The sequence below is a fragment of the Misgurnus anguillicaudatus genome, unplaced genomic scaffold (assembly GCF_027580225.2).
Source record: "Misgurnus anguillicaudatus unplaced genomic scaffold, ASM2758022v2 HiC_scaffold_29, whole genome shotgun sequence".
Lineage (NCBI taxonomy): Eukaryota > Metazoa > Chordata > Actinopteri > Cypriniformes > Cobitidae > Misgurnus > Misgurnus anguillicaudatus.
The window spans coordinates 10,800,487-10,825,145 of NW_027395279.1; the positions used below are offsets into that span (position 1 = coordinate 10,800,487).

The 24,659-nt window shown below is 41.0% G+C and overlaps 1 protein-coding gene across 1 annotated transcript in view; it reads right to left on the minus strand.

The window, feature by feature from the left end:
* The window catches only part of LOC141362842 (Fc receptor-like protein 5), a 57,867-nt gene that overhangs the window by 30,763 nt on the left and 2,445 nt on the right, over positions 1 to 24,659 (minus strand). The window contains exons 2-3 of the mRNA XM_073865100.1: positions 22,188 to 22,223; positions 18,155 to 18,411 (exon numbers count right to left, since the gene is read on the minus strand). Coding sequence (XP_073721201.1) covers positions 18,155 to 18,411; positions 22,188 to 22,223 — 293 coding nt within the window. The remainder of the gene's footprint in view (positions 1 to 18,154; positions 18,412 to 22,187; positions 22,224 to 24,659) is intronic.

Genomic DNA, 24,659 nt, shown 5'->3' on the forward strand with positions numbered 1-24,659 from the left:
GCAGATACACAGTTCAGCAGCACGTGTGAGCAAATCGCACGTGTGAGCAAATCGCACGTGTACTAAATCTAACACTCGATTCAGTTAATATATTTTACACAGAACACAACAAATCTGATTAAAACATACCTGTAACAAACACGACCAAAAGCTGGTTAACGTACAGTGCATCACGTGGCATAGATGTCTTAAATAAAATAAACAGAGATTCGGAGTTCACAAGCAGGTTAGCACACACACACACTTCATTTTATCATTGCAAATAACACATTTGACTCGACTGACAGAACTAAAAACTGACAGACAAATGATATAACATTGTGTGTAGTATAAAAGTCAAACCTTGCACTTAAAAACAGTTTAAACTCAATTGTCAAGACGCAGCAATCTTTGATGCGACTTACCAGCAGCAAGAGATGTAAACAACTGCTGCTGGTGATGTAGCTCCGCCCCTGTAATATCGTGCACGTAAATGCGGGTGACGTAACAGCCAATGTCGAGTTTTCCCAATTAATGCATGAATTTAACAACATTATTTAAACTCCGTTACATACACCCCCCTAAATTCTGCTAAATTGGGCTCAAACCAGCATATGTAACAACCAAAATATAAAGAAAATCTCAGAGAAGAGAAAAGAAGAAAAACTATTAAAGACAGGTGTGAGAAAAAGAGCTTTACAATACAGCATGTCAGATAATCTATCTCTTCCCAGGAAGTGTGTAAGAATGAAATGGCACCAGGTTCCACACTTAACACAGACTATAGGAGGTGCAGTCTACACGCTCCTAGTGGTAACAAATGTATCTTTGCTCTTCAAATATACATATAAGTCAATGTAAACAACAAACTCCTCAGACTCTTTCACAGAGAAGCAAAACGTACTTAAAAGTCACTCTTAACGTCACAGTTGGCTCTTAGGTATGAATCATCACTTAAACGTTTTAAACAAAAATGTTCCTAAACAACTCCACTACAAAGTTACTCCCTTGAAAAATAACTTGTGCATCATTTTTCACAATTTCCTGACTTTCAATTTCACAAATAAGTCTATTAGGGGGCTTAACTGATCTCCCTAATCGTGTAGTGATGTGGCCTGTATTTGTGCTTGTGGGCTGATTGCAAATGACAGGGGTAAGGCTCTGATCAGGTTCATGCAAACAACTGGGGTACTCATTTGGCATGGTTGCATGTAAACTCACTGTACTCTCAGCAGGTTCAGAAACATGTTCATTGTCTTGTTTGCACTGGTCATTGTCAGAACGCTCAGGAAACATCTCATCAGAAATGTCTGAAACTCCATCACAAGTGGCATCCTGCATTTCATCAGGGTCATGTGTTCTGTCCATCTGTGATAACCACTCTGATGTCTTTGAAACAGGATCAGAATTATCTATCAGAGCGGAATCGAGAGCACTGCCACAAGTAGCACCAGTAGAATCTGATCGAACTGATTCTTCCTCACTATCATTCCAGGATAAGAAATTCACTGGGAGCAACAGATTTCTGTGCACCACTTTTTCTTTGCCAGTCTGAACATCCTTAATCCTGTACACGTTAATCTCTGGTCTCACTGATTGAACCTCATATAAAACAGAGTCCCACTTGTCCGAAACTTTCCTCTTGCCTTTCTCTCCACGGTTAGCCAGTAAAACTCTATCTCCCATTGTCAAAGGTGAACCCCTGACTTTCCGATTGTAAAGAATGGCGTGGCGATTCTGCTCTTTAAGACAGTGTTTCCGGGCAATTTCTGCAGCTGTGCTCAGATCAGATCTCAGTGCAGTGACAAATCCATGGTGGCTGACCACCTTTTCATCACAAAGGACATGCTGAAACATGATATCGATTGGCAGCCTCGGGATACGCCCAAACATAAGATAAAAAGGGGCGAACCCGGTTGTTTCATGCACCGTACAATTGTAACTGAATGTTAATGTTCTCAGAAGCTGTGGCCACCTCGCCTTGGATTCCACTGGAAGAGCCCTTATCATATTACCCAAGGTCCTATTGAAACGTTCTGCCAGACCGTTACCCATAGGGTGGTATGGTGTGGTGTGTGATTTTTGGACACCAGCCATCTCAAGTAAGTTCTTAATTAGTTTGCTTTCAAAATTTGCACCCTGGTCTGAATGTATTCTCTTTGGAAATCCATAAATGCAGAAAAGGTCATTCCAAAGGCGATGGGCAACTTGCTTAGCTGACTGGTTGCGACAAGGGAAGGCATGCGCCATCTTAGAAAAATGATCTGTCACCACTAGGACATCAACGACCTTTCCAGAAGTTTGTTCAGCACTCCAGAAGTCTATGCATACTAGTTCCATAGGCTCAGAGGTTCGAATATGTTCAAGGGGCGCACGAGCATTTGGTTCAGGAGTTTTCCCGACAACACATCTATGGCAGTTCTTCACATAAAGCTTGATGTCTTTACTCATTCCTGGCCAAAAGAACCTTTCAACTGCGAGGGAGAGAGTTCTTGCACCCCCCTGATGTCCAGCTGCATCATGAACACCACGAAGAACATCATGCTTCAGAGAATCAGGTACAACAAATTGAAAGATTTTCTTATTCATCACTCGATCCATCTTTACTCTGTACAGCACATGATTACGAATCTTCAGCTTTTTCCAGTGCTTCAACAGGTTTGTCACAGAGCTAGTTTCCTTTGCTTTGTCACACTTTGAAGGACGTTTATGCCTCAGAACATAGTTGATGACTCTACCGACTACGCTATCTTGCTCTTGGAGATTAGCAAGTCTGGAAAACGGAATTGCAACAGATGGATCTTCATCAGGGAGCTGGAGTGACGTCGGACTGGCCACAGGTAACTGACTAACTCCACCATTGCAGAAAGCACCCAGGACAGCAGAAACTTCAGTAGCATCGAAGGATCCTGGACACGAGTCATTCACGTCATCCTGCAGCTCATTCTCAGTTTCGCCATCACTGGTAGCCTGCACATTCTGACAGTTGTTCGTGACACGAAAGGCATCTTGCACAGTTCCGGTAACAACACCATTGACCTTATCCAAAAGAGAAATGTATGGTTCTTTCAACAGACGATGGCTGACACAAGACTTGACAAATGGCTCTCTGCTCAGGGCATCTGCAACAATGTTTTTTGTTCCTGGCACGTACTTCAGGTCAAAGTCGTATGCAGCGAGCTTTGCCACCCATCGCTGTTCACACGCATCTAATCTGGGTTTGGTTAAAATGTAGGTCAAAGGATTATTATCAGACCATGCAGTGAAATGTCTACCTTTTAGCCAGTGGCTAAACTTGTCACAAATGGCCCACTTTAAAGCCAGAAATTCAAGTCTATGTGCTGGATAGTTCATTTGAGACTTGGAGAGCGTTTTGCTGGCAAAAGCAACGGGACGTGCAATTTTCTCTCCAGGAGGCACCTGAGATAACACCGCTCCTATGCCATCAAATGAAGCGTCAACAGAGAGAATAAAATCACGACTGAAATCTGGGTGTGCTAGAGTCACACTGCACAGTAGATCTTGCTTTAAAATTTCAAAAGCCGTTTCACACTTACTAGTCCAATCCTCGGGAGAAAGCTTCACGACACTGAGTGACTTCCTCAACCGACCACGCTTCCTTTGAGCTGTTTTTTTCGACCGATCTGATAGAAGACTGAAAAGAGGTTTTGCCTTAGCCGAGCAGTCATTAATGAAATGCTGATAATATAAAATCATACCCAGGAAAGATCTGATTTTCTTTTGAGAAGGGGTTATGCCATCCGCTTCCATTAAATCGGCAGTCTGAATGTCACTGATCACCTTCACCTTTTCTGGGTCAGTCTGAACACCATCTCCAGTTACAACGTGTCCCAAAAACCTGACAGATCTTCTGAGGAACATGCATTTCTTTGGCGCAAGCTTTAAGTTGTGCTTAGACAGGCGTGAGAGTACTAGTTCAAGCCGGTCAAGAGCTACTTGCTCATTTGGAGCAAAGACCATCAGATCATCCAAATAGCAGAGAAGGCTTGTGAAATTTTTATCCCCGAAAATGGACATCATCATCCTCATAAAGGTTGCTGGACTGTTCGTCAAACCCTGAGGTAGACGGTTGTACTCGTGGAGTCCAAAAGGAGAGGAGAAAGCAGTGTACTTCTTATGTTCTTCAAACAAGGGAACATTATAAAAGCCAGAAGTCAAGTCCATGGTTGAAAAGAAAACGTTGCCACCCAAAGCTGCGAGTGCATCAGCCTGGTGTGGAAGTGGGTGAGCGTCCTTCACTGTCTTAGCATTCAGCCATCTGAAATCTGTACAAATACGAAGGTCACCATTCCTTTTCCACACTAGAACTAGAGGAGATGCATATTCACTCTGAGACTTCCTTATAATTCCTTTAACCTCCATCTCACTCAAGGCAGTGCGCAGCTTATCATACTGGCTGGGGGCTACACGTCGATAAGGTAGTCGAAATGGCTTCTCATCCACCAAGTGGATTTTGTGGACAAAGTCGGTAGCTTCCCCACAATCCATCTTTCCACGTGAAAAGGTTGACTCATACTTCTCAATGAGATTCAGAAGTCTATCCTTCCACTCCTCTGACACTTCACAATCATCCAGATTCAAATCCTGCAGTTCTAGTTTATCCAGCACGTTTCTCCTTTCATCACTGGTCCGTACATGATTTACAGAACTTGCAGCACACTGAACATTAGTTTTCAGGGACTCTGGTGTGGACAACTCTTCCACAGCTATACAAGTAAAAACATCCACAATTTTCGTGTTCTTCTTAAGAATGATTACTTTGTCTGTTGGGTTCATTATTTTGAAAGGCACCCATCTACTGCCCCACATAGGCGCGATGACTCTTCCTATAATCACGCTCCTCGGACGGCATTTACTGAGGGTTGGCTCAACAATGACTGTGCTCCCCACAGAAACAGCTGTTGATTCCGGAAGCTGAGCCCAAGCGAGATGTTCATGGTGTGGTTCCAGAGTTATTTTCTCTTTCAACTTGGCTGTACCTACCCTATCAGGTATGTTTTCACCCTTCCATCGTTCAATATTTGAAATCAGGGACAGGAATTGGTGACATTCAACATCATCTGAGTTAATTGGGGTGGACACAAGTCTCCAGTATCCGTCTGTCTCTTTCATTTTATGAATCAGCCACTTGATAGCATTGCTGCCCAAGATCAAATCATCAGTTTGGCCTGGAACCACTAAAACTGGAACAACCATCTTGCAGGCATAAACTGAGAGCTCAAGTTCATACATAACTGTTGGTGTAACACGTTGACCGCCACAACCAATAATGACGACGTCACTGACAGGGAACTTTTGTAAAGTTGGCCTACGCTGCAACAAGAGACGTTCAGCAGCTACACTCATCGTGCACGCCATGGAGCCGCTGTCAACCATGGCTTTCAGTTGAAGGTCGTCCCATACAATCGCCGTTGTGTAAAACAGACTATCAATTCGCTGTACTCTGTGCGTGTTCTGAAAAATTATAGTTTTCCCTGCAGGCTCAACGGAACTAGAAAGACTGTAAACTGAGGTTGGGTCATTCATACAACACTGGGTAGGAGGAATAAACTCAAGATCTGCACTGTCCTCCCTTGAGTGCAGATCTTCTAGTTTCCCATTCCTTGAGATGACAGCGATTTCACTCTCTCAGGACAGACGAAGCGGGTATGGTCAGGAGAGTGACATTGGAAGCACAACTTTTTGTCAAGACAATGCGTGAGACCAGAATGGTCGGGGCTAGAACAGACAGAGCATGGCAGGTCATTGAGGCCTTTTACTCGAGGTAGACTTACTTTGGTCTTAACACGTGGACTCTGCACTTTACTTTCAGATTCTTTTAACAGGACTTTTTCCAACAAGCTCATGACTCGCTCTAATGCAGACACTTCCAGAGATCTGGACTGCTGGATTTCAGAAGAAGCTGAAAGTGTTGGACGTGCTGCAGACGACAGTTCCACTTCAGTTCTGTTAACAGGAATTTTTATGGGTGCTGCATCTCTAACTTTAGGTACAAAATTGTAATCTGAGTGATATTCGTTCAAAATATCCTGAACTTCTCGAACGGACCATGCACTGATTGTTTTCGATCGAAAGGTGATGGCAAGCTCTTTACATGGGCAGTGTCTGATGAACATGCGGGTTACCTCTGTTCCTGGACAATCCAGTACTTTACCCTGTTCTTTCAAGCGCTCAGCAGCGATGTCGACTGCACGGTTTAGCCTGATCCAGTACTCGTAAGCACCCTCATCCGATCTGGGTAAAGTGGTGTAAAAGTCAGCCAGTGGGAGAGAAGAGCAAGGAGCAGTTTCAAAGTGTTTCCTGAGAATACTAAAAATTGCATCAGGTTTATGCACAATATCAATGTCACAGTTTCTTATGCCAAACTTGACTACATCTCTTGCTTTGCCTCTTAGATGGGCCATAATCTCCTCCGCTTGATGCTCTGTTCTCAAATTATTGCGTTTAATGTAGTCTCTCATGATATCTATCCACTCATTTAAGTCAACAGGGTCAGAAACTTCTCCCCTAAAGCTAGGAGGTTCTCTCACATTTTTGGAAAAGGACAATTGACTTTGTAACAGGTCCATCATTTGTGAAGCTGTTCCATCTGCCGTCACATTGTTTGAGGAATTATTAACTGAATGTTCATCAACTTTGTGTGTTGTGTTTAGTCTGGAGACTATACTATCAGCAATTTGTTGACCAACCTGGCTGATAATGTCAGTCATTGCAGTAATTACATTTTGTGGCTGTGCATTAGTGCATGGAGTAGATGAAAACACACCCTGTTGCTCTCTTGAATCATAACTTGTGGATGGACCCTCACAAACGAATGGATCTGAACTGGAAGTGTGACTGTCAATCATTACGTGAGCATCACTTTGAACATCAGGCCCACTGAACTGTAATGACTTTGGCACATTCAATAAACCCCATCCTCTACCTTTACTACTATAGACTGGGGTGTGATAGTTATCAAAATTACTCATAATGAATATCAGAACTTGCAAAAAAAAATGAATACAATAAACAAAGTTTAGAAAATGTTGTTGATCGTAAGGCAAATTGTCTTTTGCAAACACTGCAAATTTCCCAATTGCAGGCACTAAAATTAAATTCTCTTTTTCTTTTCTTCTAGTTCACTGTCCCTAAGCAAAATTGTGTCCACCTGTCTCCAGCAAGTATTTTAAGATGAACCCTCGGCCGCTTCACAAGCCATCTTGATTGAAGAAACAACGGGTCACGGCACCAATGTGACTGTGTTTGTATGTGTAGGGATGAAATCACTCTGAGAGCAGGTGGATGGTTACTCAAAATTGCACTTTACTGAGCCAGCAGTGAGAGATCTGTAACAAACACGACCAAAAGCTGGTTAACGTACAGTGCATCACGTGGCATAGATGTCAGCAGCAAGAGATGTAAACAACTGCTTATTCAAAATGATTGTGAACATATAGTGGACAAAACTCAAATAAAACATACATTAAAGTCACTGTCTTTGTCCTCATCATTTCACATAAATACAGAAATATTATAAACTTAAGTAACCATAATTTTACATATCTTTTTGTATAAATGAAACACAGAAAATGAAGAACAGATCTAAAATGGTGCAGATACACAGTTCAGCAGCACGTGTGAGCAAATCGCACGTGTGAGCAAATCGCACGTGTACTAAATCTAACACTCGATTCAGTTAATATATTTTACACAGAACACAACAAATCTGATTAAAACATACCTGTAACAAACACGACCAAAAGCTGGTTAACGTACAGTGCATCACGTGGCATAGATGTCTTAAATAAAATAAACAGAGATTCGGAGTTCACAAGCAGGTTAGCACACACACACACTTCATTTTATCATTGCAAATAACACATTTGACTCGACTGACAGAACTAAAAACTGACAGACAAATGATATAACATTGTGTGTAGTATAAAAGTCAAACCTTGCACTTAAAAACAGTTTAAACTCAATTGTCAAGACGCAGCAATCTTTGATGCGACTTACCAGCAGCAAGAGATGTAAACAACTGCTGCTGGTGATGTAGCTCCGCCCCTGTAATATCGTGCACGTAAATGCGGGTGACGTAACAGCCAATGTCGAGTTTTCCCAATTAATGCATGAATTTAACAACATTATTTAAACTCCGTTACATATGTCAAATCAGTAAATAAACTCCCTTTGCAATCGTGACAGTGGTGACATTTTTGTTTAATGTAGAACCTCTTTAATACATTTTATCGGTTTTTTGAAGGTCCCAGAGTGGAGACATGTAGGCACTCTCAGACTCAAATACGGGACTCGAGACTCGACTCGGACTTGAACACTGGGGACTTGAGACTCGACTCGGACTCGAACTCTGGTAATGGTGACTCGACTTGGACTCGACTCGGAATCTTCTTTGGTGACTCGGACTTGGACTCGGACTCGAACACTGGGACTCGAGACTCGACTCGGACTCGACAGTTGGTGACTCGACTACAACACTGCCTGAATGCACACGAAATCAAAAGAAACCCGCCATCGAGAGGTTCGCGCATCATTTTAATGTAACAATAATGCCCTCCCGACATTTGTCATTAAAAGTCTTAAATCACTTTTATCAGAAACCATTTAGCTTATAAAATACATCTGCATGACAGTAAAATTAATGTACATATCTTGACAGTATTTACTGCTGTTGTTAATAAATATTTAAAGTGGTTATCGATGGGTTTTGTGTTTATCTTTTTTTTTAGTTTAGAATTAGTGTTTCTTCTACACCCCTGTTCTACTTTTAATATATTCATTCAAAGTTAATCTATTTATGCCTTACTTACTAGCATGTTTTTCATGCATCTTATATGATCTATACTGATATACCAGCTATATACCAGCTAAATGTTGTCATAATTCGGGTAGTCAGACTGCATTTGAAATTCAGTCTGCATCTAATTTAGCAAGTAAATTTGCTCGAATTAAAGTAATTTTAGGATGCCAAAGTCAAATTAAATCATATACAATTTAACTTTGGCTAGTACCTTTGAAAAACAACTAGCCACTTTGGCTGGTGAGCAAAAAAGTTAATGTCAAGCCCTGATTATGCTACAAAGAGTTTCACTTTTATACTTTAGCCACAGGCTCACGTAAGATATTTTTCATATCATACAGACAGATTCAACACCGGCCTCCACATATTGCGTTTCGTTATTTATTTATTTTTTACTTTAAAACACGCAGTGTATTCGTTCAGCTGCATTTACTGCTCTCTCTCTCTCTCTCTCTCTCTCTCTATCTCTCTCTCTCTCACACACACACAATTAAAAAGAGATAATCCGTGGCGATCCGTGGCTCTGCGCTGCGTGAGACAAACACGCAATATGGCCAAAGTCACCTCAAATATATCCGCTATTCAATTTAAATATTTAACAATTTCCTACCTATCCCTTGCTGCCACTGTAAAAAATAAAAATAAAAATAAAAATAAATTCCCTACCGACCCATGACCTAAACTGACAACCAACCGGAACCAAACTTTTTTTATGCCTTATTGGGATTTTACAATAAACACCTTTTGCATATGGATTCCCCTTCTCTTTGCTTTCATTAAAGCACACCCTGTTACATTTTTCAATTAAATCTATGCTTAGTTATTTATAGACACCACAATGAAAGGTATGAAAGCAATTTAAACCACAAAATTTCAGCTTTAAACACATTAACCAAACATTGGGTTGTTTCAACCCAACAAAAAAATTATTCTACCCAACAGATGGGTTAAAAAAAATCAACCCAGCGTTAAAAAACCCAGCGTTGGGTTGGTCCATATTTAATCTAGCGTTGGGTTGCAAAACAACCCAAGTTGGGTTAATTTTAAGTGTAGTTGCGAAAAATCAATTTAATTTTATAAGTTATAACAACTCACATGTAGTTATAACAACTCATCTCTAGTCAAGATAAATAATAGTAAGTTAAAATGACTTGTAAATCTGAGTTGATTCAACAAAAAGTTTTAAGGCAGCAAAGTATTTTTTACAGTGTAGGATTTGACCCCAGGGTCATGAATAATAATGTTGATTGACTCTATCCTCAGAGCGGCTCATTTTAGAATCCGTGTGTGTTGTAAGGAGCCACCCATTGGCCCAACGACGGAATCCAATGCCGTGGGTGAAGGGATCTTGTGTTCTTTCGTGTCTTGGCGCTTCTAAATAATAATTCTATTTATCAGGAATAAATTACTTTTTTGACATCTGTGTTTAAATTATAATCTGACTACAATTTAATACACTAAGAATTTGGTGCATTATATCAATCATCTGTTGATCATAATTCAGATGATTGATCTTATTCAGAGGTTGCCGGGTAAACTAATACTTATAAGACTCCTCCTAATCTACTGGAAATAATAATTTCTGAAGAATTCAAATAAATCAATACAAGTTCTAATGAATTAAATGTAACAATTTATTATACCAGGCAGGTTCCAGATTTAAACATCAATTAAAAAATACAATACAAAATATGATTCCATTCCAGTTATTAAAAATTATCAACAGTTGCAAAAGTTACAAAGTCATTTATCTATTGCGAAGGACATGGGAGTAGCACAAGGTCCCGGGGCCCTATGCATAGGCATTCCTGATGGGCCCCGTAGTTTTCCATTTTAGTTTGAACAACTTGTATGATAACCAAACAAGACTTGATTCAGTCATATTTTATTTTGCTGAATGAACAAGACATTACATTTTTACATACATTTTGCATACCATTTATTTATTTAGCCTTTCACCTCAAATTGCATGTAGCTTATAACTAAATTATCATCTAAAAGTGTATGTTCGGCTTTTTCAATGGGTTGATTCGGTTTATTTCTAGCACTAACAATCGCGGGGATATTCAAACAGTTTAGCACCATAGATTTTGTGTTCTAGTTTGTGCTCACCTTTCTTTGAAAAGAAGTCAGTCACAAATCGCTTTGAAAAGAAGTCAGTCACAAATCGTTTCCCCTCGTTTTGTTTTTCCTTCTTACTGTTTGTTTGTCTTTCCTTTCTTTTTGGTGGCCTGATTTAGCTTTCTTTGAGAAAGACATTTCAACCTCATACGTTTGCGCTCCACCAGAAGCTCAATTAACATAAACAAAATGAATATGAAGATGGACTAAATAAGTGGTTTGCAAACTTTTTCAGTGTGTGCCCCCCGGTTCAGTTTGAGAACCACTGGACTAAACCATTTGGTGCATTAGCAAGGGGTGGGACCGTGAGACTTATACAAAATGAAGTCAGTCAAACAGTTATTCAGCCAATACACTAACTTTACATTTCATCTGACATTTATTATAAAATTTAATTAGGAAATGAAAATATCCAGGTAAAATAAAATATATTCCAGACTTTTCAAGGGCCCTCTCTTCCCTTGGGGCAGGGGCGGAGTGGGACCCAAAAATCTACCGGGAAATTTTATAGACCACCAGCCCTCCATGGTCAAAAAAAAAGAAAAAAGAAAATGGTTCCCTGTAAATAAGCAAATGCTGAAATCTAAAATGACAATAAAATGACTGCACAACAACATGAAATACCAAGTGTAATAATTATTATTTAAAAGATCTTAAAGTCAAAAACAGTTCCCTAGTTTTAGGTAAGATTAAGCTTACTTAATCTTGACGTGTTGCAATAAACAAGTCCATTAAAAAATGCCATTTAAAAAAAGATCCTCACACCAGAGGGACAGTTGAGACATTTTAAACCAGCCCCTGAAAAGAAAGTCTTGGTAAAATCCATGTACAAACACTCGACTGACTTTCCCATTGTAAATATACTGGTATGTCTCTGAGCTTCTATATTTGCACATTGAAGACCCGTCACCTCCGATCAAAAACACAAAATAATTGAATCTTCATATATCAAGCCACTTCTTAATTTCATCCTCACACTGGTTCATACATGGCAGGTGTAGTAAATATTAAATGTTTAAATCATGGTTGAAGCGTGCTCCCACTACGCCCCTCTACCCAGTGGTGTAGTGGTGTCTGGAGAAGTGGGTATACTCTTAATTTATGCCCCCAGCCCCAGTAGAAGTGGGTATACCCCATGCCATCAAAAAAAGAGGTGGGTATACTCCGTATACCTGCGTATACCCTGCACTACACCACTGCCTCTACCGGCTGGCTAGAAACAGAAGTCTTGGACCGGAGAGGAAATACGTCACATCACTTACTTTTGAGTTTAAGAAATAGGTGGATATACACAGATGAGAAAAGAATTCTTCACTTCCCAAATCAGGATTTGGTTGGTCAGGTTCTTGTGACCCGTAAAAGCACCAAATGGGATTGTAAACCATCTGTTATCTCTTTAGGAGGTGACACCCCTCGCAGTAGTACAAATTATGGGCCCTATTTTAACGATCTAAGCGCATTGTCTAAAGCGCACAGCGCAATGTCTAAATGGGCGTGTCCGAATCCACTTTTGCTAATTTAAAAATGGTTTGTGCGCCGAGCACATGGTCGAAAAGGGTTGGTCCTATTGTAATGGGGGTATTTGGGCGCAATGTGCAATAAACCAATGAGAGTCTCAGCTCTCATCCCCTTTAAAAGCTTGTTGGGCTGGCGCTATGTTTAATCCCTATTTAGATGAAGGACTTTGTAAACTGAAAAACTAAGCGGAGGAAGAAGATCCCCAGTTTAAGATTAATGTTAAATAATTGTGTTGTTTTTCACTTGCATGGAAATTGTTATTTTTTTATTAAAACCTTTAAAAATCGTTTTCTTTTAGTCATGGAAGTAAAAAAGCAGGTTTTTTTAATTGCTTTAAATGTATGGCTATCCAATATCATCAAAACATAGTTTACAAGTATGTAAGAAAAGGTTTGTACTCTAAAAATACTTTTTTTGTAACAAACAGGAGATAAAGAATTTACAACGGCTCTCTGCACGTTTCAGCACTTGGACAGCGTTTTTTTAAGCAAAGAGTTTTTTAAGCATTACTTAAAATTGTTTCTCATCTCACCATATCCACAGGTACAGAGTCATCATATACAATAAATCCGTGAGGTAGCATTTAAAAAAATGTAAAAATAGCATTTATTTACTTACCAGGCTGCAGGTGAAGCAGCTCTTTGTGCCTTCTAACGTCTTATAATCGGTCCTCATTTATGTCCAAGAGACTCAATAATAATCTTTTACATTCAATCCTTTAATCTTTCATATTTAAAAGCGTTTTTGTGCTGCTGTGCATTCATGTACTATGGTAACCCTATCCTCTAGTTTTCCAAGAGGAAGACACCCAAAGCTTACTACGAAGAGGAAACAAAGAAAACAACCCGAAGGCCCTCCGAGAGGCGGGATGAAAGAAGGGCCAACAAGGACGGATCACACGGTAACGAACGCAAGGATATCGGCAAAAGAGAAAATCCCAAGGAGGTGTGGGTGTGGCTGGGAAAAAACCACAACTCTGAGGGGACTTCACATCCACATGGGAAAGAAGAAGTGTGGTGTTGGTAGCCTGAAGCAACCTTGCACTGCCCCGGTGCGGGCGGGTCAGACAAATGGGATCCATGGTCGGGTTGACAACCACAGTACCAATGGGCCCAATGTTGCAGAGGCAGAGCAGGAGGAGAGGACAGAGGAGGAAGAAAGGGATGTTGATGAACCCCAAGAAGAGAACTCAGTAGCACCCCCAAGAACGGAGTTGAGACAAAGGGCCAGGAACTTAAAAAACCCACACAGAAGGAACAAAATCAAGTGGCCAAAGGCCAATGAGTTTGAGGAGTGGAGAAAGTTGGATGAACATCTGACTGGGCTACTGCAAAAAGCTCTGCGCGGGTCAGTGATAGCCAAGCTTAACCTGTTTGGGGAGATCCTGTATGAAGAATGCAGCAACAGGTTTGGCGAGGTGACTATCAAAGAAGCCTCAGTAAGATCAAAAGGCAGGAGAGAGAAAGAAATCGATGACCTGGTGATAAGCAGAAGGCAGCTCCGCAAGCGTTGGAGGAAGGCAGAAGAGCCTGAGAAGGAGGGTCTGAAAACCCTCTGGGATGAGATAAGACAACGTCTTGCTAACCTCAGGAGGGCAGAACGCATTAGAAGGCGGAGGAAAAGGAAGGAGAAGGAAAGATCCAGTTTCTTCAGAAACCCATTCCGGTATGCACGCAGCCTCCTTGAGGAGAAGACAAGCGGAATTCTGGATGTTTCCAAAGAAGAACTGCAGGAATACATCCACACTCAGTATAGTGACCCAGCAAGGAATAAACCCCTAGATTCACCAGGTTATGTGCCTAGACCTTCAGAACCATCAGCCCTGTTTGATGCATCACCACCAAAGTTCAGGGAGATCAAGCAGGTGATCCAGCGGGCAAGATCTGCTTCAGCACCAGGCCCGAATGGGATACCTTACAAACTGTATAAGCACTGCCCAGGAGTGCTGAAGCTGCTGTGGACCCTGATGAGAACCACATGGAATAAGCAGACCATACCATCCGAGTGGCAGAGGGCAGTGGCAGTCGCTATTCCCAAACAACAGAACGCTAAGACCATTGAGCAATTTAGAAGCATAGCTCTATTGAATGTGGAGGGGAAAATTTTCTTCTCTGTGATGGCAAGAAGAGTGACCACCTACCTCACAGAGAACAACTACATTAATACCAGTTGTCAGAAAGCCGGGATTCCAGGTTTCCCTGGCTGTGTAGAACATGCTTCCATGATTTGGGAACAGATCCAGACGGCTAAAAGGGAGAAGACTGATCTGCATGTCATATGGCTAGATCTAGCAAATGCCTATGGGTCAGTGCCACACCTGCTGATTGCCCACGCATTGGAATTCTTCTACATCCCAGACAACATCAGGACCATGATCATGAACTACTACCAGGAAATGTACATGTGCTTTGTACTGAAGAATGTCACTACTGGCTGGCAACAACTGGAAGTAGGGATCGCAATGGGATGTTCCATTTCTCCAATCCTCTTTGTGGCAGCATTTGAAGTGATCTTGATCGGGGCTAGGCAGGTGGTGGGTGGTGTCCGGCTGCCTGCAGGCCAGAGGCTCCCGCCCCTAAGGAGCTATATGGACGACATTACCTGCTTGTTACGAACTGCCCCATGTACAGTCAGGCTGCTTAAGAGGCTGGATGAGCTGATCACCTGGGCCAGAATGAAGTTCAAGCCGCAGAAGTCGAGGAGCCTCTCATTGAGAAAGGGGGAGAGAAATGACAGAGTCACCTTCACCATCAGCGGGGAAGACATCCCCCGCATCGCGGATCAGCCTATCCGAAGCTTGGGAAGACTGTACACATCTGGTCTCTCAGACAAAGATATGGGGAAAATCATCCTTCAGCAGCTACTTGAAGGCCTGTCTAGGATCGACGCTAGCCAGTTACCTGGAAAGTACAAGGTGTGGTGTTATCACTTCACCCTGTACCCAAGAGTGATGTGGCCTCTGAAGCTGTGTGAGGTTACCTCATCAGCAGTAAGCCGGATGGAGGCAAAAGCCAATTCCTTCATCCGCAAATGGCTCGGCCTACCACGATGCTTTTCGGCTGCTGGTCTGTATGGATGTAATGCACTTCAGTTACCCCTAAAATCCATTACCTTGGGCTATAGGCAGGAGAAGGCAAGGCTGGTGATGGAATTAAGGGACTCCACCGACAGGACAGTGGCTGATGCAAATGCCAGAGTTGAGACTGGAAGGAAATGGAGGGCGAAGGAGGAGGTGCAGAAGGTGATTGGAAGATTACAACATCAGCAAATTGTGGGCATGGTCCAGACAGGGCAGGCAGGCCTTGGATGGAGCGAGCCACCAATTCTATGGTCCAAGGCAAGTAGGAAGGAGAGGAAGGACCTAGTGGTAGCAGAGGTCACCAGGATTGAGCAGGAGGAGCTCAGAGTAAGGTCTGTGACACAGGGGCAGCAGGGGCGATGGACAACGTGGGAGGGCATCGCGAGCCGAGCAATCAGCTGGGCAGAGTTCTGGAAACTGCCACAGGCTCGGCTCAGTTTCCTCATCAGGGCAACATACGACACCCTCCCGTGCCCAAAAAACCTCCACCAATGGCTTGGAACAGAACAATCCTGCGATCTCTGTGGGACTATCAACGCCTCACTCCAGCATGTTCTATCAGGCTGTAAAACAGCGCTGATACAAGGTCGGCTTAGATGGCGGCACGACCAAGTGCTCAGGAAGTTGGCAGAGGTGCTGGAGAAATGTCGGCAGGAGGCAAACCAGCAAAGTCCAACACAGAGCCGATCTAGGATCCACTTCCTCAGGCAGGGTGAATCCGCAAGGCATACCAGCAAGAGACCACCCGCCAAGTTATTAACATCAGGGGCAGAGTGGAAGATGGAAGTAGATCTGGGAAGGCAACTCCATTTCCCACAGGAGATATGCAGCACCAAATTAAGACCAGATGTGGTGCTGTGGTCTGTAGCTGTAAAGTCAGTGATACTGATCGAGCTGACAGTGCCATGGGAGGAGGGACTGGAAGCTGCATATGAGAGAAAGAAGGCAAAGTACACAGACTTGGTCGCGGAGTGTAGAGAAAGCGGATGGAGTGTGAGGTTGTACCCGGTGGAAGTGGGAGCCAGAGGCTTTGTGGGCAGATCAACATCATGCCTGCTCAGGGACCTGGGACAACGAGGAGCCATACTGAGTAGATCCACTAAGGAGCTCTCTGAGGAAGCAGAGAAAGCAAGCCACTGGCTCTGGCTGAGACGACGAGACAAGGCTTGGGGAGTCAATTAGGCTTTGCTGCAGGGGGTGTCAGGGAGACGTCCCTGGTCACCGCCCCGCCACCAGGAGACGTACTGGGTCAAGGGGCGAAACGTTAATGAGTGGTGGTCCCCAGCTGAAGACCCTGCAGCAAAGCCATGTGGTATGCGGCCAGGTTTAGGCCTGCCTCAGGGAAGAGGACGCCCCTGCCATGCATAGTCCTCCAGGCACCGTAGGAGGTGCGACAGGCCTAAGGCCCAGCAGAAAGACCATCTCGCTGTAATGAATAATGTGATAAGCAAACCCGCGTTGTCCTCCCATTTATAGGCGCATATTACTAATGCGCTCTTTAAATAACAAAAAACATATTGCGGCATTGACTTTAGACTTCAGGCCAGGTTTTTGTTGGTCAATGGCGTAGTCTATTATAGTTGCCTCAAAATATCAACACGCCAACAATGCGCCTGAACACACCTCGTTTTCAGAACAGAACGCCCATGGACGCAAAAGGGGGGCGCAAATGCATTTGCTATTTAAACAATGTGGCGCTAAACGTGAAAATTATTATTGCGCAGGGTGGAAACTAGCGAAAGACACTTGCGTCGCGCATTGCGCTGCATTGCGCCGGGTGTAAGATAGAGCCCAATGTCTTAAGTTCTAAACTTTGATATTATTAGACCTTTTTAACCATTGCACCATGACCTTTAAAATAAAACCACTCATGAATATAAAATTACAATCTCAGAACAATATTTATATCTAAGATCATATATATTCAGCCAATACCCAATGATGTGAGCCTGAAGGCTTGTGGGAAGATTTAGGCTGAGAGGATTTGAGTTGAAGAGATCAAAGGGGTCGAATGCATGTCAACAGCCCCACCTGAGTGTCAACTGTAGATAAATGTCATCAAGCGAAGTTTTATTGTTTAACAATGTCTCTCCATAAACAAACCCAAAGTTGATTGTTTAACACCCGGTCTTACAGTGTTTACATACAGACCTTATGTTTGAGCTTCTATCAGACAAAGATAAAGATTTTGAGGAATAATAGATTTTTCAGAGATTGGAAATGGACGTTTTTTATTGGTTAATTTGTGTTTGTTCAGTGTGAACCTGCAAAACGTAACTACTGTCAAAAGAAGAACTTCAGCCTAAACGCTAGCATATAGCATTAACTAGCATATATCGCTAACTGAGCAATCACTACTTTTTTTTAGCATTGTAACCACATTGTTATTCATTTAATGTATAATTTAATGTTGGGATGTCCATCTCCACTGTAATGTAACAGTCTCATATGTTGAGAAAACTGTTAAGGATAATGTTTTGTATAATTTTTTCTTACATATTTTGCATATTCAAACAAAAGCACTACATGGTTTATCCTCAGTAAATGTACAGTAATTACCACTTATTTAGTGAAATAATTGACATTATGTTTTCAGAACAAAGTGTATTCTGTGAATATAAATACTTACCCTTTACTTTCACTGTTATTGGTTCACTGTATTGTGTTAAAACCAAAGATTTTCCTCTTCTTCCAGCTCTGCACGTGTACTCTCCTCCATCAGAGATTTGCACAGATCTGATTGTTTTAGTTCCTGTAGGTTCATTGTATTCAGTGTTTGGAGGTTTGATAAAGATAAACTCCCATCCAGTGGACTGATGAATCTCACAGATCAGAGTAATTGAGTCTCCAATGAACACAGACGTCTGTGGCTGCACAGTCAGAGTTGGTTTATCTGTTAATATAAAATCACTGGGAGTTGTAAATGTTTTTTCAAAAATATATTTTTGTTGTAACTGGTAACAATGGTCATGTTATAGCAATGTTTACATCATAACGAGTACACTATGAAAATATTTGTCAGTTTTGTTTTGATTCAGAGTTGCTGTCATCTGAAATTCTCACAGAGTTGGAAGTCGTCACTTCATCTCTATCATTTCTGTCCAGCAGCCCTGAGAAACTCAGAAGTTTTTAAAGCAGATACAGTCAACAAGTGGACAATAATTTAAGTTTTTGTTTGATTAATTATTATCATATGTATCTGTTCACCACAATATGAGAGAAACAATCAAGGTCATTATAGATATTGCCTGGCTATTGTGCCTTTGTTCCATTAGGTGAGTTGGTGAACATTTCTTCATTGATAATTTTTACACACGCCCTTTTTCCTGCTATCATGTTTACCTGCTTAGAGTGAGGTGATCTGGGATGCATTTACAACTGCTCTTTATTGCCTGACTGTAATCTGAAGTCATTGTTTCCATCTGAAGGGTCTGCCCCCCTCGAATGGCATTTATATTCCATCCATCTTACACCTGGCGCAATGCGTGACGCAAGTGTCTTTTGCTAGTTTCTACCCTGCGTAATTGTAATTTTCACGGTTAGCGCCGCGTTGTTTAAATAGCAAATGCATTAGCAAATGCAAACGAGGTGTGTTCAGGCGCATTGTTGGCGCGTTGTTATTTTTAGGCAACTAAAATAGGCTACACCATTGATCAACAAAAACCTGGTCTAAAGTCTTAAGTCAATGGCACAATATGTTTTTTGTTATTTAAAAAGCGCATTAGTAATATGGGCCTATAAGCGGGACGACAACGCTGGTTTGCTTAACACATACATGAATGTACAGCAGCACAAAAAACGCTTTTAAATATGAAAGATTAAAGGATTGAATGTAAAAGATTATTATTGAGTCTCTTGGACATAAATGAGGACCAATTATGAGACGTTAGAAGGCACAAAGAGCTGCTTCACCTGTAGCCTGGTAAGTAAATAAATGCTTTGCTTTAAACAAATGCATCTGTTTTTAAATGTTTTTTTTTTAAATGCTACCTCACGGATTTATTGTATATGATGACTCTGTACTTGTGGATATGGTGAGATGAGAAACATTTTTAAGTAATGCTGAAAAGTGCGGAGAGTCGTTTGTAAATTATTTATCTCCTGTTTGTTACAAATAAAGTATTTTTAGAGTACATACCTTTTCTTACATAGTTGTAAATTATTTTTTGATGATATTGGATAGCCATACACTTAAAGCAATTAAAAGCCTGTTTTTTACTTCCATGACTAAAAGAAAACGGGTTTTAAAGGTTTTAATGAAAAAATAACAATTTCAATATGTGAAAAACAACACAATTATTTAACCTTAATCTTAAACTGGGGATCTTCTTCCTTCGCTTAGTTTTTCAGTTTACAAAGTCTGTCATCTAAATAGGGATTAGACAGTACCGCGAGAATGATCCGAGACGGCACTCTGACGTCATCCGGCTGTCGGTTCCTGCAGCGCTGCATGAAGTCAAACAAGCCTATAACAACAACTGCAGGCGCGCATTTGAGACGTGATGCTCGCTGAGGGAAACAGCTAAAAAAACCCGTTTGGAAGAATCTCAGGTTTTTACTCGTTAGCGTGAGCTAATAGACAGCACTTGATGCAAAAGGGATGCTGATCTGGCGATCTTGTTGATGGACAAGTAAGTAAATCTCTTATTTGTAAATTTGTTTGCGGTCTATGTTGTATGTGGTTGCGCTTGCTTGCGTATTTTTTTGCTGTTCATTCATCCAGTGTTGATAATTAGACCAGTAAAATAACTTCAACATGGGTCTAGCTAGCTTACGATCATAAGAGCATTTAGCAGACTTGCTAACAAACACTCGTTTCTCTTACATGTTTTTTTGCCATCTAAACTCAAGTATTGTGTTGTGATGTGTACGTAGTCATTTGTCTAATTTCGATTTCTTATGGCCAACGAATAACGGCCAATGTTATGAAATAATGCAACGTATACATTACAATTAACTTTGTCAATGCATTTCGTAATGTTTACAATTAAATAACAAATGAAATTATACAGTAGACATAACGTTAGACTATAGACTGTTTACTTGTGATTAAGCTGCAATCTTGTAAAAACGTAATAAGCCAGCAAACACGGTAGGCAACTTTATTATTATATGCCTACTCTACACTTGGCATAAACTTCTTATTATCCTATTACCATCATCTGTAGTTTAGTAGACATGCAGTAGCCTAATATTTGTATGAAATTGTGAAACATTCCCTGGTCATTATCTTCGGAGTCCATCTCTGCATATTCACGCCCAACACTATCCTTACAGGTACGTACAGAGTGGGGGTGCGAAATTACGACAGTTGCAAGTTTTCCCCAGTGACTCTAGGGGTCGCTGTTTGACAAAAACGTCAAACTGCATGGAATGCCTTTAAGTCTATTATGCTGCATGTGATGAAAGTTTTTGTATTATTTTAGGATAAAATTACATATTTGATTAAAACCCCCGTAAACAGGAAGTCATGATTGATAATTTACATATTTACTTTATAATGTGACGTATTTTTCCAAGTCAAATGGAAAATATCACACAAAGTTAAAGCTCACGTAACACACGCTGTTTCTGCATTTCTGATATTAATCTGGAGTACCTAGAGTAGTATGACATCCTTTATATCTCTGAAGAGTCTTTAGTTTAATCAGATTTATAAAAGAAAGATTAGCTTTACCGAATCTTTCCGATAACGTACGAAAAAATGAAGAAGGAGGAGTTATAACACGGGAGGAGCGAGTAGGAGTCATACAACACTATACAACACTGTTTTAACTTATGATTCACTACATGTTCGTGTCATTTATATAATATACACGCGCCTATTTCCAACATAAGACAGAAGTCTTACTTACCACGTGTAACTCGTCATGACCCGGTTCTGAAAATCCACCGCATCAAACACACACGCAAAACTCCGCTGCTAATCCGGATAATAAACTATATCCATTGTTTCCATAAGGCTGGATGTCTTCTCCTTACATCCAAAAGCACACTTCTTGTTGTGCCATTGTTGACTTTTGAAATTAAACAAGGCTGAGTGGCGTGATAAGCTGTTAGCAAGCTCTAGCGTCTCCCGCTGACTGACGACTGGGCGGGGTTTTCCGGGGGAAGTTTTCCGGCGGAAGCCCATATAAAGAAGTGATACGTATCGAAAACCCCTGAAACGTCAGTTAGAACCGTAATCGAAAAAAATTAGCCGAAACTTGTACGAACCCTGGCGAAGTGCATTCGGCACAGAAATACTCTGAAACACGCCCAACTGCATTTTTGACACTTTGCCTACGTTTAGCATGAGGAAACAACTCTATAACTGTGTTAATAAGTCAGAATGCTTGAAATACCATTAAACCCCCCCCTTTAAATAATGGGTGTGGCTTGTGTTTTCCAGTGTGAATTGATTGGATATAGAGAATGATTCTCATTAGAGAATGATTAACACAAGAGAGCTGAAGTTTTAGACTTTGATTAAAGTTTATGAAAAAAATAATGACCCACTAACACTGGAATATTACATAAAAACGATAATTTTGATTTCATGGGGACTTTAAGCATTTAAGGTATTGTCATTCTTTTTGTACAGTTACATATACAAATGACAAAACAAACTAAATCAATCAATCAAACAAACAAACACATATTAAAACAAAACAAATTAAATTAATTCACCTTCTGTTTGTTGAGAGTGAATGTTTGAAATCAGCACTGTAAAAAAAAAACAAAGAGAAAACATGTTGCTTATAAACCATCTGAAAGTAAAATACAAATAAAAAGAAACATATAATTTATTTTTGAAAAGCAGCATGGGTTATTTGAGATATAAAATTCCCCTTAGTACTCATTAGTACAAAAACAGGAACAGCATTTATTGAAACCAAGCTGCAAAAACATTACATTTCAGATTTTGTGTCAATATCACATCATAGTTCTGTTAAAGACCACACCTGCTGAAGAAGATAAACGCCTACTTCTACATCACTGTCCCTTTGGCCCCGCCCACCAATTTAGATATGTAGTGGGAGCTGACACACAAACACATGATTCCTTGAGAAATAAAATTATAGAGATGTCTCAAAAATTTGCAAGACTTGTGATCCTAATGTTGGGAAAATTTCAGATTGCATCAGTAAAGGCCGGGGTATACATTTTGTCCGCGTCAGGCTCAGCTTTCCGAGTATACTCACCGCGGCTACACGCGGATGGCCGCGTTCGACACTATACGCAATACAAATGATTTCTTATTCAAATTATTACTGTAGTGCAGCACTGATTTGGAGACATTTACAGTACATTAAAACATTAGGATAGGTGAAGAAAGAAACCGATCCACCATTGCAAACACAGTTTAGAACAAACAACAAGACAACAAAGAACAGGAATCAAACAATATGGTAACAAACATGCTCCACAGCTTTCTGTTCTTGGAAGAAATAAAAATTAAAGAAGAAAAACGATAGTATGTGTGCAAATGCTGTCTATTTCCTTTGTATAATTGTTTGTAGTGGAGTGTCCTGTCTAAATATTTTCACGCGCATGCGCTGTTGTACGCGGACTGTACGCACACTGTCCGCGCGGTCTCAAATTTTGGGCTGCAAATTTTCGGACCCTCCTGATGACGAAAATGACATTATGTGGACGGCGCGCATATGCGGACGTCCCTAGTATACTTTCGGCTTAAGACTCTCTGTGCTTGTTCACTGAAAATATCAGACAATGCAGTACAACACTTTTTGTTTGCATGCCTTTATTGAAACTGGCTTTGCAGGTCACAATGCATACAGATAATCCATACTCTACAAACAACAGAATGACAAAAATAAAACCACACATCATAATTTCTCATGTTCACAAGGTACTACCCAAGAAGAATTCATTAAACCAGTGGTTTCCAATTTCAATCCTTCCCCCCCCCCACAGAATGTTTCAGATGTCTCCTTATATGAAACACCTGATATCACTCATCAGGCTCCTTAATTAACACACTAACAAGCTAATAAACTGAATCAGGTGTTTTTATATATGGAGACATATAAAATGTTCTGGGGGGGCCGAGGACTGGAATTGAGAACCACTGCATTAAGCTAAACTGAAACAAAACAAAATGTTAAAACGTGAATCTGGCGTGAATCTGCCATGCGCACAACATGTCCAGACCAGCGAAACTGCGCAGCAAGCAGGAAGGCCTCGATACCAGCGGGCACTGATGTCGGAGTCCGCTGTCGTATCAGCTGCAAGAATACTCCCGAGGTAGCAGAATTTGTCAATGGCCGTCTAAAACGATCGAATAGCGACTGAGCTTTGGTAAGGGTGTGTGCCATCAGTGCACAATGATCTGCATATAGGAGGTCACGCAGAATTGCTCAATGTGTCTTTGTACGAACCTGAAGCCTGCGTAGATTAAAGACACTGCCATCTGTACGGAACTGAATTGGAATACCCATGTCACAATCCTTAAAAGCCACAGACCGCATCATGGAAAAAAGATGCTGAATAACAGTGGAGCAAGCACACAGCCCTGTTTGGTGCCAGTGGAGATGCCAAAAGTGCCAGACAGTTTTCCATCATCCAGAACCTGACCAAGCATGCCATCATGGAATGAACAAACAATGTTGATTAATTTTTCTGGACATCCAATCTTATGCAGAATGAGCCAGAGCCTGGTGTGGGGAACTGAGTCGAAGACTTTCGTGAGGTCAATAAATATCATATAGAGATCACAGTGTTGTTCTCTGGACTTCTTCTGAATCTGCCTAGCAGTGAACACCATGTCCATAGTACCGTGCCCTGCACGCAATCAACACTGACTTTTCGGGATGATGTCACTGTCAACAGAGCTGGGTAGATTACTTATGAATTGCAATCCGTTGCTGATTACGAATTACATGACAAAATCTGTAGTCAGTAATATAATCTCTTAGATTACACATCCTTGGTAATGTAATCTGACTACTTTTGAATTACATTTAGATTACTTTTGACATCTTATTTGATTTCAAATATATAAAGAGGGGAAAATATATTCAATTATTTTGCACCAACAAGAGCCTTAAAAACTAATTTGTGAAGTGCAATGTACAGACAGTTACTTCACAATACTAACACTGATTTACTTTGCTATTAGTGTCAACTGATAGTAACACA